At 51.9% G+C, this 20,110-nt stretch overlaps 1 protein-coding gene across 20 annotated transcripts in view; it reads right to left on the bottom strand.

The window, feature by feature from the left end:
• NCOR2 (nuclear receptor corepressor 2) overlaps nucleotides 1-20,110 on the bottom strand; it is a 412,043-nt gene that overhangs the window by 77,989 nt on the left and 313,944 nt on the right. For all 20 annotated transcript variants that reach the window (XM_073313442.1, XM_073313441.1, XM_073313453.1 and 17 more), the window contains 2 exons: nucleotides 11,697-11,839; nucleotides 4,175-4,322 (listed from right to left, as the gene is read on the bottom strand). In XM_073313442.1, coding sequence (XP_073169543.1) covers nucleotides 4,175-4,322; nucleotides 11,697-11,839 — 291 coding nt within the window. The remainder of the gene's footprint in view (nucleotides 1-4,174; nucleotides 4,323-11,696; nucleotides 11,840-20,110) is intronic.

The following is a 20,110-nucleotide window of genomic DNA, read 5'->3' as shown; positions in this document are numbered from 1 at the left end:
CCAGCAGACCAATGGCAGGGCTGGGAAGAAACCTCAGCTCTCCTGAGTTCCAGTCCAGTGCTTTAACAGCAGGCCAATGGGAATCCCCATCACAATGCAGTTATGGGTTATACACACCATAACAAACCCCCAAGACGAAGGGAGATTTTACAGTGCATTCCACGGAGACATTTGTGGCCAAATTTTCAGCACCCAGTAGCTCCCATGGAGAATCTCTTCTCCCCCGACTCACATGCTTCCCTTCCCTCCACGGGGAACTATGGGAGCTGAAAATCTGGCCTGTATATGTCCCAGTCATGTTGCTCTCCCCTGTCCCAGCTGGAGAACACCAGTGCCCAGCCAGACAGGACTGTGTTTGGGAGTAAAACAAGGCGGACGCATCAAATCCCCATCTCCCATATGATGTGTGTTAGGGTCACGCGCTTTCAGCCTGGAACCAGCTGCCCCAGCCCGTCCCCCCCAAGGCACACCCTTCAGGTCTAGCTCCCGCCAGGCTCCCGCCCTAGCTGCGTGGGACAGGGACACCTGCTCAGCCTCCTGGCTACTTTCCTCATCTCTTCTGCACTCCCCCCTCAGTGGTGTTGTGGTCTGACCTTCTCCCTACCTGCCCTATACAGGAGCAAACACGGAATGTTTCAGTCTCCTGTTCCCGCTACCCCACACAAAAACGTCAACCTACCCAGTCTCTGAACTGAACAGCAAAGCACTGGGATCCGCACACTGTCCATGACACATCAAGGACAGAAAGAAGCTTGCTCCTCTCTCTGCCTGGGCTGAGTGCATCCTGTAGGCTGGGTGCCATTCAAATAACGGAGCCCAGCCTTAAAAACCAAGGGACAGGGTCATGAATCCAAGAGCCAGAACACTGCGTCTAAAACCAGGCAGGCGGGAGCTGTCTGTTGGCCCTATGATCCAATGACAACATTTAAAATCGCTCCCTTTGCTCTTCTTTGCATCGTTCTCAAAATTCCAACCAGCCCTCATCAAGGCATCGGGGCCAGTTCCAGTCTGATCAAGGCCTAAGCCAAGGTTCCAACCTCTCTGCTTGCCTCCCAGGACTGCATCATTGTGACTATGGATACCAGCCTTCCCCCATCCCACGGCCCAGCCACGAAGAAATCCATGGCAGCAGAAGGAGCCTTCCACACGTTTTTTAGCAGCCAATATGAAAAGAAAGGAGATCAGGGTCTGCCGAAGGAAAAATATCCCAGAGTTTCGGGACAGGTTAATAATTAAGCATCCAGGATCATCCCCAAATCTATGGGAAATGGCTTCCTCCTGAGCTGAAAACACTCACGTCTAGATGCAGGGAGGCGTTTCAGAGCAGACACGGCTTTTGTTTCTTTGTCCCAAAGGGAGGAATATTTGGAATGACCTGTGCCTTGGAAAGATGGCCTGCAACTCCTTCAGGGACTTCCTGACCCAAGGGAAAGGGTGTGCTCTATCAGTGGGAGTTGAGGGCTCTCAGAATATCTCAGAACGTCAGAGGTGTAGGGTCAACATGAACTTGCTTTGGGATTTAAGGGCAGTGCTCTCCCCCTCAATACTGTAAGGATGGGAGGGAAGGTGGAATTCCTTCCAGACACAGATGGTTATCGGTCTGCAAGGCTTTCAAGTTATATCCAAAATGGATGGACGCAGAGGAACAGTATTCTGATAGCTTTACGTCTGAGCACATCCAAAGTATTCCACTTTCTTGGCAGAAAAATGCCCCAAGGCCAATAGGAATTTCAGCCTTCCCTGATGTTTATTTACTTATAATAAATCAGTGAAACACAGTCACCCAAGGACTATGGGCCAGGAATTTACAGTATTTAGGCCGGACAGAGATTTATGGTGTATTTGGCCAAAGCCTTGCTCAGAAATGCACCCGCTTCCCTTCCCAAAGGGACATGCAGTCTGCTGAGGCCAAAGAGATGTCTGCAGAGATTTCGCCTCTGGTTCAACCAGGCTTTAGATTTCCATGTGTTCGTTCCCAATATTGCAAGCCTGCTGCGAGCGTGAGGAGCTGAATTGCAAATGAGATGAGCACGGACTGTGAGGTGCACACTACAGTTAGTGATCAAGCCTGCCTTTGCTACAAGAGCCTCATTCATTGGAGCGTTAGGTGAGCCGTACGTACACTTTGCGCTTGCAAACCAGGTCGTCCGGACACAGACAATTAATCGCGCAACAAATTCATCCAAAGCCCTCCCCTCCGGTAGGTATTCATTACACCAAAATGCATCCCCAAATGTCACAGGGGAGCTAGGCAAACTGCTCAAGCGTACTGCTGCTCTGACATTTCTGCTCCTGTGACATTTCATCCACTTGGCTTACAGCTTTGTTCAGCTCAGTAGCCCACTTCAGAAATATAGTCCCACCTGCCTCAGAGGATGAATAAGAGACGAGAATTGAAGCCGTAATAATGTAAAGCTTCTAAGTGTGTCAAGAGATCGGTCTTTAATCTTAAAACACATGGTTTTACTCTGAACAGCTCTCACAAAGAGCAAGAACCACATCTTACACCAGGTCTGTGAGTCACAGATCACCCAGCGCAGACTTACCTGGAACCTGCCTTATCGTGAGTCACTTTCAACAATGACTTGAAAAGATTTGCCATTTCCAGTCCCATTAGCCTGGTCTCCAAGGCCAGGACTCAGCATGGTGTCAGCACCGCTGGTTAACTTATTAAATTACTTTGACAAAAGTCAAATGGGACCATTGCCGTAAATTACACACGTTTTCCCAAACTCCCGGTTGAGGTTTCTGAGCCAGAAATAGCTAAAACTGTCACTTTCGGTTGGCTCCTTTCTTCTGCTCCAACGGGAGTGTGGAAATTGCCTGCCTGAAAGAAGATATTAAACAATGCAGAGGTGGGCTGACCCTGTGGCTTAGAAGCTACTCAACGTGCTGCTGCCCCGAAGGAGGACGACTTTCCGAAGCAGAAGCCACGGGTTGTTTGTTGTTTAGGTCAGAAAAGTCAGAAAAGCGATGCCCTAGAGAGAACGGGGCAGTCTTGGCTCTCCCAGCCCTCCTGCTGGTTCGCTCATGGGGGATCAGAGTCAGCAAAGCACTTCAACCTGGGCTTAACTTAAAGCATGTGAGGTAGACCCCTCCTGATTCAGCAAAGCACTTAACTGAAGAACATGCTTATGCCTGGTGCTCGAATGCTTTGGTGACTCATCGCCTGGGGCAGCGGACAGGGTAGTGACGCTTACTTTGCCTCACGACTGCTCCTACCCACCCCACCCCGGCACCTGCTTTCCAACCCTCTCGCCTCGCTGGGGGTCACGCAGCTTGAACAGGCCTTTATTTAAAAGAAAACCCAATCTGAGTTACAAAAGTCTAGACGTGCGCAAGGCCTAGCGACGTGGGGACTGGAGGCCAATAACACTGCAGACTCTTCACTAGGGAGATGGAAAACCTAAGGATATGCAAGATGACACCCTTGACCAGCCCAGAGATGCCCAGTGGTAAGGGAGGGGGCTCAAGGGATCAGTCCGAGGATACAAGGTTTTGTCCTACGAGGGCAGCAATGATAATTTGGGCCAGGAGCAGTAGTGGCGGAAAGTGAAACTAACAAAAATTCTATCCCCCAAAATGGCACCAACTGGGTTCCCGGTGGGCTGTCTAAGAGAGGCCAAAGCATAAATGGGCTGTGGAAATAAACCACCTGTCTGTGGGTAATCCCTCTGGAGCTAGGCAGTGGGGGAAGGCTGGCACTGTCCGTGCTCTCCCACTCCTGGAGACATACGACGGGAGCTGCCAATCAAACCCCTATCAAAACAACCCCCACCTCAGCCTGAGGGCATCCTGGCTATCAGCTGACCAGGGTATGGAGCTTCACGGCCTCCACAAATAAATCAGACCAGGGCTGTGACTGAGGACAGTCCCAGCGACCGTGAAACCTGGAGGAGCCAGAAATGTCAGCGCTTCTGTGTCTCCGGTGTGGTGTGAAAGCATCGCCCACGCATATCCTCAGGGTGCCAGAGCCCCAGCATGACTCCTCCCGCCCGGGAGACACGCTTACTAGGGAGACCCATGGAAGCACTGACATTTGCAGGGCGAAAACGCCTCTCCTGTCTCCTCCCCTGGCAGGAAAGGGCTGCTCGGCTGCAGCCAAGGGTCCAGGGATGAAGCAAACAAACCCGAGCCAATTCCCCCCAGGGCCACCGCCCCTCAAATGTCTCACCTTCCGCCTCCTCGGTCATCTCCTCTTCGTTGCCGCTTGTCCCCGATACCTCCATCTCCTCGTCCTCTGCCGTGGGAGGGAAGGCAGCTTCTTCATTTTGAACGGCAGGGGCTTTCTTCTTCTTCCGCCTTGCGTTCCTCTCTTTCTCCTATGGGAGAAGCAGTCAAGGGACAAAGACTAAGCCCTCGACAGTAACCAAAGGCAGAGTTTGGCCTGCAGGGCCAGTGCTTTCCCTGTAATCCTCAATGGGAAGGAGGTAACAGGCTACATACAATGCTACGTATTCTTGGATTCTCTTTACCCCCTTATCGCTCCTGGATCTTAGTGACTGCACCGCAGAAGGGCAGACTTCATGAAATGACAGAAAGAGCAACTTTAATGCCATCCTTACTGTGAGTGGTGCCTCATGCCTTGGGACTTCTCACAGAGTAATGTCCTACTCAGTGTGAGTTAGGGTGGAACCCCCTGCTCTACAGTTGGCATACATGTGCAGAGTACCAGCCCTCTAAGTTTCCCAACGAAACTTTTACTAATTGAGTGGCACGCCACCCTTAGGAGGCTGTTGGGAGAGGCCAACAAGGAAACATTCCTCTTTGCACAATACCGCAGTATAAGAGCAGGAAAGCATTGCAAACGATCATGTGATAAAATAAAACCGGTCTCCATTTTGACAGCACAATTGTGTGTGCATAAATGCTAGCAATTCAGACCTTAAGACACCTAATTACCATCAAGAAGTTGGCCTCAATTTGAATTAATTGGGTGCCTATCTTTAAAACTAAACTGGGCCTGGAAGATCTATCACCGTATTATGAAGCCAATTTACAGATGACTAAGATGGCAACTCAGACAAACTTTAGTCAACATCGTGGGTGTCTCCATTTTTGGATGCCCAACTTGAGACACCTTAAGGGGACCTGATTTTCAGTCACGCACGTCTTGACACACACTGCTACTTCCAATAAACTGTTTGGCCTGAATCAAGAGTCTCGTCTCTGCTAATGTTTCCCAGGGTCATTACGGAAATAAATATAACCAGTAGGAACATGCCCGTCACCTGCTGCTCCCTCCGCTCGCCCCACTCAAATGACGTACTTAGAACGTTTATTTAAATGGATGGCAAATGAAGGTTGCAGCAGCATGCGAACTCTACCTTTGGATCTCGAGGTGGGGTGTGTGTGTGGGGGGGGTGTCTTCCCCCTGTCTCTATAGACTCAAAAACCACTGGATAAAAACCCCACAAACTGCTTTTGCTTGGCAACACTGCCGCTTTAACCACTTTGTATCGAACTGGGAAGGAGAGGCTGGAAGCACCTGAGAAGTTACATGATAGCAGAGGCATTACAAATGGAACCAAAGAGCCCTCTGAGCTGACCCACCCACTTCTGCGGTAACCCCATTCTTTCGGCAATCTCTGCTCCCTCGGGAAGAACTTTGTCAGAGCTTCAATTTGTGCCAAGGGAACAATTCAATAATTGTATGTTATTGTCTGAAGAAGCAGCTCATAGTTAGGCCTTCAGATAATGCTAATGTGATGACAAAGCTCTTGCGTTACTATGGCAAAGCCTTCTTCACCTTACTGCCTCTCTTACTCATGTGTCTGTGACTCAGAGGAGCTGACGAGTGGGATCTTATGCTGGGAAATTAGCTGGGAACAAGCCCCTGCATCAACCAGACTTGGCTTTTATGTTTGCACTAAGTGATAAGCAGCGGAATTTGGCCCATGCAGAGATGAAAGCTCTGGCAGGCAGGCCTCAGGGGCTGCGAGAGACCCACTGTGCAGTGAAGTAACAATGGTGAGCTATTGGAAGCAATCTGAATCTTGAAAGCAGAGTTCGGGGGAGGGGGACATACCTAGTGACAGGCTCAAGCCGCATGCACACACGTTCTGCTCTACGGTTTGGGTTCTGGTCAAGGCATATCCAGCCAAATTCATCCCTGCTCAAACTCCATTGCCTTGTAACTCCATCAAACTCAACGCACCGGCTGTCACCATATACTTCGTCTGGAAGCTCTTTATGGGTAAGGGTGGCCTATCTTAACACACTGGGTCCCTAATCCCTGATGGGCGACCCTAGCAACTACAAATGTATCATCCAACGTTAGTTCAGTTCACATGGCAGCGAAAGTGAGGAGAAGAGAGGCTTCAGTCAAATTTAGCATTAAAGGCAAAAGTTGGTTGTCCATAGAACCGAGGTGTTTGTACAGTGCCCAGCACAGTGGATCTCCAAATCCCAGAGGTGCTAGATACAAAGAATAAATAAATGAGATGATGGTAAGGTGAAGCTCATAGTTGATGCAGGAATTAAATGCTTTTACGTGGTGTTCCATCCTTTCTTTGGTATGTAACTGAGTAGCTCCCTAGGCTCAGTTTGAGCCCTGTTATCAGTACTTCAGTGGTTTTCACATCCATCCTATTCCTTGGTGCTAAGCGTACAGTGTGTCCTATTAAAAGTGACTTGCTAGATTCATCCTAGAGAGTTTTTCCCCTTGGAATGTATAGGATAGCTCAAGCAGGACTGCGCGGCAGTCTTTGGCTTACGTGATAGCAGAGACATCTACGTCAAAAGGGAAATAAACCAAACCAGACTAAACCCTGAACTTCTCCCACGGCAGGTTATTTCCGAGCACTCCGCGATGCCTCATGTGTCATTCCATTTCCTAGGGGGAAAATGGCCAACCCAGGCACCTGGGGTGGCTGGTTTCCAGCCAGCTCTATTAGGTTGTCTCCAATTCTGGTGAGAATCAGCAGTTCTTCTCAACCTCCTCTCCAAGCTGTCTGGTGTTACTGGAGCCTTCCCCACTCCTCCACCCCACCTGAACAACCCTGAGTGGCCAGGATATAGCTAACACAACCTGCTAGTGTGACATCATTCTGGCCATCTGCCTCAGAGGGGAAAGAAGCAGCCCGGACAAATGTGGCCTCCTCACGGGATCACCACCTGACACAGAGCGAGCAGCCAAAGCGGCTTTAAAAAACCCTGCTCCTGATACAGAGCAGTCATTATATTTATGCCCCATCAGCAGCTGTCTCAGCCTTCCCCAAAAGCACAACGCTGGCACTCCCGAAATAGCGTGGCAGGGCCGTGCATATTCCAGCACTGGGATCAGAAGCTAAGGCCCACTGCGATGGGGTGTGTACCCCACGCAGACCCTGAAAGGGTTAATGGGGACCTGAGAGGCCAGTTGTGTTACCTGTTGGCACCTGGGGTAGAGGGAGAGAGCCAGGTTTAATTAGAGACCATGGCCAGCTGAGAAGGGGCTGGGTGGTAAGCAGGAAGTTTAATGCAGAAGGGACAGATTCTGCAGTCAGGCCCTGGGATGAGAGAGGAGGAAGCTCAGGGATCCTGAGTGGGGAAGTCTGGCACGAGGACAGGAGAGAGACAAAGCAGCCACTGGGAGTGGAGCAGGCTCCAGAGGTGAGCCCTGAACAAAGCACAGATTTGGAAGACCAGGGAGGGAGCCCTAGGAGGTGCTCGGTGGATGAACACTGCTGCAGAGAGGGAAGAGAGGCCAAGGGTAGAATTTAGTTTGAGTCTGTATATTTTTGGTTTGGGATTTCTGTTAGAGGATCGAGGGGAAAACTCCAGGAGTCCTGGCCCCTGAGAAGGGAACAGAGACAGTAGAAAGCCCTGGGAGAAGGGTGTGACGACCACAGGGCCCAGGGGTGGGGCACGTTTTGTGAGGACCGTAGACCATTTTATGTTGGAAGTTCCATTACCCAAGAAGGGATGGATTAAATCCGGCCAGTGGGCCGGGTCACAGGATGGTGTACTCTAGCAGTGAATGCCGACCTTCGCCCAATACGATAACCCAGCGTCAGTCCCAGGACTGGCATGGAGAACAAGGGCCTGATCCGATGCCCGCTGACTTCAATGGCCTTTGGGTCAGGTTCCATGTTAGCAGGGGAAGCATTCCCCACAAGGTCCCACTTGCAGAGAGGAATCGTGGCCTCTGTTCCGCAGCTGGGAATCACAGCCCAGACACACACGGAAAGGGACAGCCAGCCTTTCAATAGGAAAGGGTGACTGGATCTAACTCTTTCCCTCAGCCCATGGGATGAGCGAGTGAATGGGGTCCCCAGCCTACAGTGCCTCCAGGGCAGCAAAGAGTTCATTCGCCTCTTCCGAAGGGAAAGCAGACGGTTGAGTAGAGGATCAGAACCAGGATCCTGCCAATCTAGGAGCTGTCCAGATTTTGAGGCAGCGTCTAACAGGGAGCAGGCTCCGTCTAATTAATTGAGGAAAACACACAGATGGGTGCCCTGAGGACATCTTGCACAGACTTGTAGGGACCCTTCCTTTGATAGGTTAATATGAGCCACATCGTTCCCTGGCCTAAGACAAGTCCAGCACAAGTGGCAGACACCCACATGGGGAGAGAGAGTCTGAGCTCCAATGGCTCAAGGCAAGAGCAACTTGAAAGGACATTCTGGATCACAATGCCCCATTTTCCCCTTGAATGCTGTGATTAATGAAACAAGAGATCAGTGTGCAGAAGGTCAAGACTAACCGAGGCTTAAGCCAAGAACAGATCTCAGGTGCTTGCAACAGAACTGAGTCGAAACGCCCAGAGGCAGACTCAGAATGAAGCTCAAAGGTGGCGTGACTCAACCCTAATCAGAGGCACCGACTCTTCTGATGGGTTTCTTGGGCTGTCAATATACAGCTCCAGTCATGTATTTCCAGGGGTGGGGCTGTAAAATCTGGGTCCCCCCCGCCTATCTGATCCTGTCTTAATCCAATACTGCCAGGAGGGTTCTCCTCCAGTCACAAGTCAGTGAAAGAGGGATGTCTGGGAGCTTGTACAGCTCTGCTGAAAGGCAGACAGGGCTACACAGTGTTTCCCTGTGCTCCCAGTATACAAAGTCTGTCTCTCAACAGCTCTCCAGGTGAGGTTTATTTTCTAGAAGGACAAAAGGACAGCCCTTAAACTTCAAACCCCAAGCATGGCATGAGTGGAAAAGCTGTGGAAGCCCATGGACCACCCACGCCCCAGAGAAAGAGGAAGGAGCTGCCATAGACCTGCTTTCTGACTGCAGCTCGAATGGCTTTACTGGGCAGTGTGGGGCAGAACAGGCCCCGCAGAGTCCCTTTTTGGGTATGTCTACACTGCATCTGGGAGCCAGCCTTCCAGCCTGGGGCTTGCACTAGGATTGTGGCTCGGGCTCTCGAGCGTCAGGGGGAAGGGGACTTGACAGCCCAAGCCGCAGTGTCTACACAACTTTTTGTGTGCTAATGTGAGCCCCACTAGCACAAGTCAGCCTGGGCTCGAATGGGCTCATGTTCCTTGGGCCATGCTTTAGGTTCTCATTTGAATGAGCCCTCAGACCAAAGCTGAAGATCACTTGGAGCTACCGAGTTTCATTGGGATGAAACCGTCTGGAACAGTGACTTTCATCTGGCTGAAATTCAACACCACGCACTGGCACTGGCTAAACCATACATCGACTCAGGTTTTCCCAAAACTGTGCTCTGGTTCACTTGAAGGTTTCTAGAGACCTCAGCAAAGCTGGGCTGAGATCTGAGTTTGTAACAAAACCCTTGTTATACCCATCCTAGCAACAGGGCTACAAACCATAAACAAGCTACATTTGAGAAATTAACAAGCGTTACTCACTGAGTCTATCCTCCTTAAATTAAATAAACAACATTCTAGCAAAACTGGGAATGCAGAGCCTATCCGTTTCCTTGTACGTTATCTGCAGGGAGATCAGTAATAGCAGCTGACATCCAGGTCATGCAACAAGCTAGAGACTTCATTGCAAAATTACCTGATGACACATTGGCCTGACCTCTGACTGCTTCCACTGAGAGGGAGGCCAAAGCTGACTATTTTGCATGCCCAGATTCTATACAGGAAACCATCAGGACGGTTGGTCTACTTTTGACTATATTTAGGAGTTCGGAAGGAAAGGCTGTGGAAATTCACTCTCAGTTGTTCTTTTATTTTATTCAGTTTTATGGCATCTGCTGTTGCCATAAAACAATGGAGCTCAATAAATAACAGCTGAGCATTCATTGTTTTTATACAAAACCTAAATTCCAAAGCCCCCAGCATTTAAAAGACTAGATGATGATGATGATCTAAACTGCATGCGCTAGTGAACAATATGAATGGGGGAGAAAAGGATGAGTGGAAAACTGGTTCTGCAGAAAAACGCCCATGCAGTGCAATTTCTGAAATATTAGGAAGCAGAATAAATTATTATACTCAACTCCAATTCTATTACTGAGTTCAGCGATCTTCCTTCCAATTTTCCCAAGGAACGAACACTAGATCTTTATAACATAAAGCTCTATTCGGAGACATTGTGTGTGAGTGTTTCATCCCATTCTTTAGGTAGATGTTTTTGTTGTTTTCTTTGTACCGTTTGTTTGCTTTGTCTCTAACACAAAGAGGAACACAGGAGTATCTTTCAACTTGGAGAAATGATCAAAAGAATCACCATTGTCCGCTCTACTTCTTGTTCCTATAGAGTGACTAGGATATTCAATTCCTGGCTGAGTCACTGAGTGTTTTCCTGTCTTTTTACTCATACTGTAATAGCTTGATGGAGAGATTCCTGTATTGAACATTGTCCCTTTCATTTCCAAAGCACTCCTTGGGGGGTTACACCATGTGAATTCTATTAGCCAGGAAGCTCAGAACCCCAGGGTCCTCTACAAATGAAATTATAATTATAATACTTAGCAGATCTGTAGTGGCGCGTTGCATCTTCAGAATGCTTGGCGAACGCCAGTTAATTCATTCCCTGAACTTTCCGAGCGAAGAAAGTATTATCCCCTTTCTGCCACAGGGAAACTGATGCACAGAAAGGCTAAGTGATTTGCCCCAGACCATGGAAGGAATCAAAATGTCTGTCAGGATTTGAACTCCTGTCAGTAGGCCACTGGACCATGTTTGTCTCTGGACATCCCAATGACTGTTCTTCCTGGGAATCAACCTCCCTCCTTCTAATATTGTTAAAACGGGACGAAAGCCTTGTGGGGTTTGGTTTTTGTTGGTTGTTTGTGGTCAGTTTGCCATTCATTTCTTTAGACTCAGTGCTTGAGCTACCATGGGACACACAGTAGTTGAAGACTGCACCGGAAATGAACAGCATTACTGGGCCCATTTCCAATCTCCATGACACTGGGGTAAACTGGTACAACTCCACTGGCATCAATGGATTCACACAGCTGTAACTGGGATCACAATCTGGCTACGCATCTTAACACACAGCGGCTACTCTCTCCTTCCTATCTCCTTTTCTCTCACTGAGTAGCACGTATGTGTCCGAGACCTGGTCATTGTGTCCCACAGGAGCCCCCAACCTAGCCAGAAAATACCAAGGGCCAAAGGACAAACGCCCCCTTTCTCATTATAAGCTGTCAGCTGAAGCCTGGGCTCCGTGATTTTCACCCAGTAAAATTCTCAGGGACGAAAAACTTCCCTTTGGACTTGGGAACGTCAGAAGCTGTGTCACTGTTTGCCGGGAAATATCTGTGGTGCTTGGAGTGGGCTGTGGCGGGCTGCTTACCATTTTTAGTTTGTGCTGCTGTAGGATCTCATCCAGGTTCTGTCTTTTCTTGTAGTTGAAATAGAAGTTTTTGCACTGTGACACAGTCTTGGAGCCCACCATCCTGGCAATGGCCGACCAGTTCCGCCCATGTTCAAGGAGACCTGCAACCAGGAAAATAAAATCAGAGGGGGCAAAACAAGATCAACGCTCACAAGGGTGGGGCGGTGCACGAAGGCTGGGTCACGCCCCACAGACAAACCAAACTCTGCTGGGACAATATGGTCACCAGCACCCGTCTGCGAGACTTCCGTGGCCAAGAGGATGAGCGAGAGGCTCCTGTTTTTCTTTCCAGGTGAAAAGTATCAGAGCAGCAGTTTTGGGGAACAAGGCATGCTGTAGCAGCATCTACCAACAATGCTGACAGCTCTGCGGGTTTGAGGCCAGACCACGCCGTTATGGCCTGTTGGGGGCAGCACAGTGACAGCGCCCCACAAGGGAGTGACCAGAAGCCTGTTGCTCTACCCTTTCGGAAGGTGAAAGCACATACCCTCCTCCCGGATGGCTGTAGTTGTGCCTGATCCCTACCCGGGGGGCTAACGGGGATGGGGAAAGGCTTTTTGCACCCTCCACTATCAGAGAGACAGAGCTTTCGAGAGCTGGAGCCCACAGGCTTGGATGGGCTGGATGCACATGCAGAGATGGCCAGGAGGGGCCCAAACACAGGAGCCGAGACGTAAGTGTAGTGATGTATTCTCCCAGGCAACTCCACTGCTGGAAGGAGGAGTGTGTGGGGGGGGGGGGAGGAGGAGGAGATCATCAGTGCTAATCGTGGGCTCACATGCAGAAGATTTCCAGGCATCAAGCCAGGGGCGGACAAGTGACTTACCTAAAGTCACACAAGGAGTTCCTGGTGAGCAGGGAACTGAACCCAGGTCTCCTGATTCCCCAGCTATTGACCTAACCACTGGACCACCCTTCCTCTGAGCAATGCTACCGCACGGCTCTGCTTCATACACACACTATATGCAATAGACACGGGTCCAGCCAATACAATAGAGAGGGATATTCACACACAAAAATATGCCTGCCACAGGCACTGTGGAGAGAGACATGCTAACGCTGCTACTAGAAACCAGAGGCCACTGGAACCAAGGAAGGAGAAACCTGGATTGTGAAAGATCTAGAAACCTGGGGCACTGCCAAAGATTTAGTTACACGTCTGGCACTGGGAGGAGGCCAAACACAGTTAAAGCAGGGAAATTACCAGCCTCCCCTTGGGATGCAGAGGCCAGCTGAGCTCACAGTGTATAAAGGTGCGGGGAGCAAGAGAATCCACACCAGCTCGAGGTGGGGGTGCCAGGGGCCATTCACTTAATGAGCGCCCTGCAGCTCTGAGCAGACCATCACAGCCACTGTATTGCCCATTGTGCAGCTGAACCAGGATGCTACCCTCTTACAAATCTGTGTCCTTCCTTGGATTACCTGTCTGGGGACTTGGTTTGCCCAACGGCCTCAAAGCCGCATCGAGCTGGAAGCTCTGAAGCAGGGGCATGTGGCCCCTTTAAGGTTTCCCCTGCATGCATGTAAATAAGCCAGCCTGACCCCACTGCTCCCTCTGACCCACTGAGATGTCCATGAGACCCTGGCGTCTCCCCCTCTGCCAGGCTGGGCTGGGGCTGGCCTGCTAGGTAGCTGCCATCAGGTTGCCCACAAGCCCTGGGGATGAGACGTTGCACAGCTCCAGCTGGCTCCACACCGACTGTCAGGTGGGACTGCAACCGGCTGGCCCTTGCGTCGGTCCACGTTCCTTTGCCTTTTGCCTGCCGCTTGCCACGTTCTTTCTAACATGCTTGGCGAAGACAGGCTATCGCAAGTCCCATGAAAAGCAACATTTTAAGGACACACGAAGCACCCAAAACGAACTGGCAAAAGCTGTCTTGCCCATTGTGCCTGGCCCCTCTGGTGCAGAGCCTGACACCATGCTGGGGTTCCCTTGGTGCAAAGAATGCCACTGACACAGACCCTCCTGCAGCACTGGAGGGTCTTCCTTGAAGGTCCCCCCATCCCCATACTGGTCAGGCCTTAGCCTGAGAGCCCTGACGAGATCAAAGGCAGAGTCCTCGTTCATGGTACAGGGAAGCCCTTGGCATGTCCTTAGGACCTGCACTATACTTCCCTTTAAAAGTGCTCTAGCAACGAACAAATGAACCCACAAACACCGGCTTTGTTTATGTGTAGGGCCCGCTCTAAAAAGGCTGCCTTGGTTCTGTGAATCTGAAGGTTGACTAATAAAACACCCCAGCACCAGCACACACAGCTCAAGCAGCAGCGCCCCCCTGGGATCAGAGCAGGGGCTGGGAGAGCAGGAATTGGCACCCCGGGTCCGGGCAGGTGGGTGAGCTGTGTAGCTGCAGAACCAGCAGTCCCAGCTTTAAATACCCCCAGAGGGCCGGGGCACAGGGAGTGTAGTGATCCCCAAATCCCACCCACCAACCCCATGCAGCAGAAGCACACCAGCTCCATGGCAGATGAGGGCCCTACACAGGCTAGGAGAGAGGGGCGTGGGATTTGCCCCAGAGAGATGCCAACCAGTACCCGGGCCAACCAGCCCTCGGATAAACACCCATCCGGCTCTGGGTGACCCCAAGCACAGCCAGGAACCAAGAGTGACAGTTCCAGGAGTGCCCATATCCTGCACCCTCGCATGGCCCTGCAGCCCTGACTGCGCTGTATGTAGTAAACCCATCGTGCACAGCAGAGTGGGGGAAACAGAAGAGTCAGGCTTGAGCTTTAGCTCCACAACTCCCGACGTTGATCCATTGGAAGCCACGACCTCGGCTGCTGCTGCTTTCGACTGGGACCTCTCGAATCCATCTTGCCACCAACCTTGAGAGACACTAGCCTGCGAGATCCCTCCCCCCCACACTGGCTACACAAGGCAGGGGAAAGCAGGCCTGCCCCATGCACTGCGATTCATCATCGCTTCCATCATCAATCCATTCACTCTTTGCTACTTGGAGGGCTTACTCCCCAGGGTAACAGACTGGGCCGGAACTGTAAGCTACATCTTGGGCAAGGGCCTTGAATAGTAACAACGGTTCCTGCATCCACAACCGGCGCTACTCTCTGTACGATTGTGTTGTCCTCCGAGATGCTGCACGGTATGGGGCAGACAGGTGTGCTAATTGCAATGGCTGTTACTGTGCTGGGAAGGGTCTCACCCCAAGGTCCGTCCGTGCCCACTCTATTTCCAAGTGCAGCTTGACCTTGTCTTGCGGCACGGAACAAGTCTCTCAGCTGCCCTTTCATTTGTCAGGTGCGCTGCGCCCAGCGGTTTTGCAGGGCCACTTCCCAATCACCAGACTGCGCTGAAGCCCGTTCAATTTAAAGTCACCTGCTCCAGCAGCCCCACGAGGCCCAGCTCCTTGGGAAGCTCGGCACTCTTCCCCTCGCCTACTGGGGACAGTGTGTGGTGTGCCCGCTCTCCACCATGCAATTGGCGCGGGCCTGGAGGCAAGCATCCAGCTGGCAGGAGGGGAGCCGCGCAGGTGTCTGTGGCTATCTCACGAGGTGGAGGCTGCATGTTTCCAAAGCACAGACAGACCTTCCCTCTGCAGGATTAAACCAGTGCGTACAGATGCCCTTATCTTCGCAGGCAAGAGAACAAAACAGCAACACCTGCTTCCCAAAACTATAATTATCTGTACTCTCAGGGCGGGAGCAGCCAGCAGCTGCCCTGGATCTCGCTGGTGAACAGGCCACTCGCCAGACACTACCAGGGCTCTGCTGAGCAACGTCACGACAGTGTTCCCTTCCATCCCACCCCACCCCACTGCCTCCCCGACGCACTCTTCGCTGCCCCTCCCCACGTCTCTATCACACGAGCCTGCCACACGTAGGTCTGTCTCTCACAAAACGCACGCTCATTTAGCACCGCAACTGAAACTGTGACTAACCAGCCGACCAGATCTTAATCAGTCCTGCGCTGACTGGCGAGGAGGAGAGGATAGGTCTGTGCACACACGCCCACACTCGCTCGCGCGCTCTCTCCCCATCCTTAACGTTCACCCCAGAAGCTCAGCATTTCATTACTGCCCTATGGCTGTACTTACATTCTCCGAGTCTAGCTTCGCCTGCCAGAAAATCAGCTCCGAGCATGCGGCAGGCAGATCAGAATAAACAGGGAGAGCACTTCTTCAAAGCCCTGCACGGCAGAGCAGTTTGTTACCAAGCGCTGGGAGTTCTTGACTCACATCCTCCCCGCTCATTTTGTTTTCACTCCCTCGCAGCAGCCAAAGAAAGGGAAGGAAGGAGAGAAAAAAAAAAAAAAAAAAAAAGCTGATTCTTTAAATCCTGGGGGCTCCGGCACTTAGGAGCCCTCGGTAGCAAGAGCAGCTACTGCACGGTAACTTAAAACCAGGTCTTAAAAGCAGAAGGCGCCTGACCCTGACGCAAGAAGTTGCCTTGAACACATGCTCTGTCCTCAGTGCTCTCTGCCCCACTGGGGCTGGCGAGAGGCACCCTGGGCACTCCTCAGGCTCAGCTCCTCCGAGCTTTCCAGCAGTCTCGAGCGGCGTTTGTTAAGGTGGACTGAAGTGGCTTTGCCACCCCCCCGCTCCGGTCTCACCTCCTCGCTCAGCGGTACGGGGAGGAGAGCCTGTGCAGTTTCAAGAGATGCCCAACACTGCCAAAAAAAAAAAAAAAGGGGGGGGGGGGCGGCGCGGCAGCAAAGCAGTCGAGTGCGCCCTGCAGCTTCCCTCCTGCCAGCTGCGGGCCGGGAGGAGATCGGTGCCGGGGGGGGGGGGGTGCGGCGGAGCAGCAAACAAGCTCTAATCTTTTCCTCTGGCTGACCCAGAGGCTCGGTTTGTCTGAATGTGACCTCTAGACAGAGCATTAATAACGAGCGTGGCACTGACCCAAGCTGACAAGGGGTGCGGCCAACTTGGCACCCACTTCCTTTCTCTCTCTCACTTTCTGTCTCTCTCTCTCTCTCATCTGAATGTCAACAGCAGGGGGAGTGAGCCAGGAAAACAAAGCTTTGCTTAATAGTTTCCTCTGCTCTGAAATGAATCAAAGAGGCTTTTCTTTGAGGAGGTGTGAGCCAGATTCGATTTCTACTGAACCGGACCAGACCTTCCCCACACGTCTCCCCTCTGCCTCGCTTTTCAACCGAAGGTCACGACCATCTGGCAAGGTCACAGGGCTCCCGGGAGAGGAGGTAGAGAAAACAAACAGAGCGCAGAGATAACGCTGGACCAACAAGTGGTTGGATAACTTCAGCCTGTTCCAAGGGCAGGGGAGACAGGGACAGGCAGACACACCCAGAGTATGCCGGCTGGGCTGCGCAGTGAGCCCATGCAGACAGGATAGGCCAGGACATGGGCGTGGGGACAGTCTCCTCCCCAGTCTGTGGAAAGTGAGGCTGGAATACCTGAGAAACGAAGGCAGGAAGGAAGAAGAGTGGGCAGACCTGCGAGAACACTTTAAAGAGCATTCGGTTGCTGGCGCGTGAGAGACAGAGGAAAGCAGCACTGCGGGGAGCGTGGCTTTCATTCAAGCTCTCCACGGTCACAGACTTTCTCGATTATTTCTCCCCCGACTCTCCAGCATGGCTGCCCTCGCCCCACCCAGGTCTCGCCTCTCAGAACAACGCATGAGCGAGCCCACAAAAGGGTCCCTTAACGGGTTCTCGACTGGATTAACAGATCATGGTTACACTTAAAAAAATGATCTCATCCCAAAAGCGACACCCTAGTGCGACACCCCTCCCAAGACCCCTCTGACCCCCTCTCCCTTCACGTTCTTCCTTTAACCATTTCCTACAACTGATGGAGACCCGTCCCGGGTTTGCAAGCACAGCAGCCTGCCCAGTGAGCATGGCAGCTGAGGGGATGGGGTGTTACTGGGAAGGGGCTGGGATTCTCCGACCACGACTAGCATTACAGAGGCAGTGTGTACAGAACTTAAGCTTAAGCCATCCCCTCCAACAGCAGTCCGAAAAGTATATAAGTTTGGATACACTGCTCTGAAAAAACACAAGCCAAACTAACCTGCAGATCGCACGGTGCTTTACCAAGTGTGTGACTGTATATAACATTAGCAGCCCTGTTTTGCAGGTAGGGAAACTGAGGCACAAAGCAAGTCCCAATAGGTCCCTGAGCACATCAGTGGCAGAGCCTGGAACAGAACACAGGACTCCCAGTTCCAGGCCAATGAGAGTAGCAGGGACTTCTCTGTGCAGCACGCAGCAAACATATGGTATGGCAGTTCCTCCAAAGGTGTTTACAGAGGGCCAGCAATACTATCGGTAAACGCCAGCTCTCGCCAGCTGTGATCTGCGCCAGTCTTCCTCAGAAACCAGCCTGGGGATCCAGATTGTTCCTATGAGCTTCTGGCTCATGCCAAGTCTGTCAGTTCGAGCGTCTGTAAGATGTTCTGCTGATGCGAAGGAGACTTGCAACGAAACTCTCTCCATCCCCACAAGAGAATCTCCCGCTCCTAGCTAAGAGAGGGGTGCTCACAGCCAGGGGCCATTTTCGTGGCCGCTGCATGATCTCACTGCACGGCGCAGTGCTGCGAACTGAGCAGGTCTGACATGGTTTGCTGCAGACTCCCCTGGCTGCAATGGCCAAGGAACTCCCCTTTAGTGTGGTCTCCCTCCTCTCCTCTTGAGAACAGCTTGCAGGAGATGGGCCCATGTTCACTCCATGTCTCCCCTTATTGAGGGGCTCTCTGGGACATCAGCCATGTTCACGCTTCACCGTGGTTTTTATGAACCCTCCACATCTTCCCCGACCCAGGTTAGCCTCCTTGTTACAGCCCATCAGTGAGCGAGACCCCCTGGTGATTCAGCTACATCGGCCTGCTCCATTCGCTTCAGTCTCAGAACTCTAGAGCGGCCCACTCCACGGCTGGCAGGATTCACGTCTTCCTCCCGCTGAACTCGGACCTCGCTGCCCTCTCCGTGCCACGCGGCCCATCTGAGGGAAAGGCAGCGTCCGTCTGCAAGACTTTAGCAGGAGCCAGTTTCCCCCTCTGATGTCCATAATCCAAGAGGGACTTTTACCATCTTTTGGGGGAAACGTGGCTCCTCCTTGCCGGGGTTCCTCCCAAAGAACGGAGGCAGCGAGAAGCTGCTGCTGGAGTGCGATCTGGCTGTTTCGTCACCTGCTTGAGGTGCTATTCCTGCTCCCTTACTGGTAAAAGAAAAATCTGTTTGAAACTCAACCGTAGGCGGGAAATTACAGTCATTACCAACCCGCTCCCTTGACAGGCCTTTGTATTTCATGTGCTGGCGCTCCCTGAGCTGACCCTGGGGTGCCCCTGCTACCTCGTGAAGAAACACGACACATGCCCATGACAGAGAGACCAGCGTGAGACAGAGAGAGCTGCTCCACCCCCCTCAGGCGGCTACACAACGCCAGGATAAACCACAACGGGGCCTGATTGACCCCTGGGTGGGACAGGGTCTGGATTTAGGCAAGCACGGAGCCAGGGCCCAACTCTGCAGCTTGGCTGTTACTGTAAATAGCTGAACCAACCTCTCCCACCTGAACTTGCTTCTGGACTGATGGATGTGAACAGCAGGGCCCGGGCCCCACCTCTAATCAAGGATTAGAAGGCTGAAAGATACAGTAGCATTACAAAGGAGATGCTGGGGGAGGGGAGATTCCTCACCTCTTAAGGGTTAGCTATGCAGATGCTAACACAGGAGGCTAACAAATTCTAGCCCCCCGCCCCATTCATCTGTTGGGCTGGAGTGGGGACCACCGCAGTGCAAACTATCTGCCACTTCCTGCCCCAGGCCACCCGGCCCCGGAAGTGCATGAGGCTACCCTGGGGCTAGGTAGGGCCAGGCTATGCTCTTGCTCAATTTGATGCTTCACAGAGGCAAGGGATCCCCCCGGTGCGAATCTGGCCCCTGTATCTGATTTTGCCCCCAATACCTGGTGATGCTCCCCAGCCAACACAAGGGTTCGACCAGTCCAGGAGAATTACCTAATGTTGTGTATGCTCATTTCCACTTCTCTTACCCGTATACCTTCATGTCATAGAATCATAGGAGTGGAAGGGACCTCGAGAGGTCATCTCGTCCAGTCCCCTGCACTCAAGGCAGGACTAAGTATTATCTAGACCATCCCTGACAGGTGTTTGTCCAACCTGCTCTTAAAAACCTCCAATGATGGAGATGTCCCAGTACCTATGCCTGCCTCCCGGCTAGACCACAGCAGTCATGGAAGGGGGAGTGAGCCGAAGACCAGACAGGTCTGACACACAGCTTCTCTTTCCAAGGTTTAATTCAATCAGCAGGTTTTTACACTGGAACGGAGCAAGCGTGGGTGATTGCATGTGTGGTGGTGAGGGGTTCTCTCTGCACCAGGGGACATACCCACTGCCTTCGCAGTGTTACACTGCCGCTTACTCTGACAGCT

The sequence above is a fragment of the Lepidochelys kempii genome, chromosome 15 (genome assembly GCF_965140265.1).
Source record: "Lepidochelys kempii isolate rLepKem1 chromosome 15, rLepKem1.hap2, whole genome shotgun sequence".
NCBI lineage: Eukaryota > Metazoa > Chordata > Testudines > Cheloniidae > Lepidochelys > Lepidochelys kempii.
This window is presented reverse-complemented; position numbering and strand designations above follow the sequence as displayed.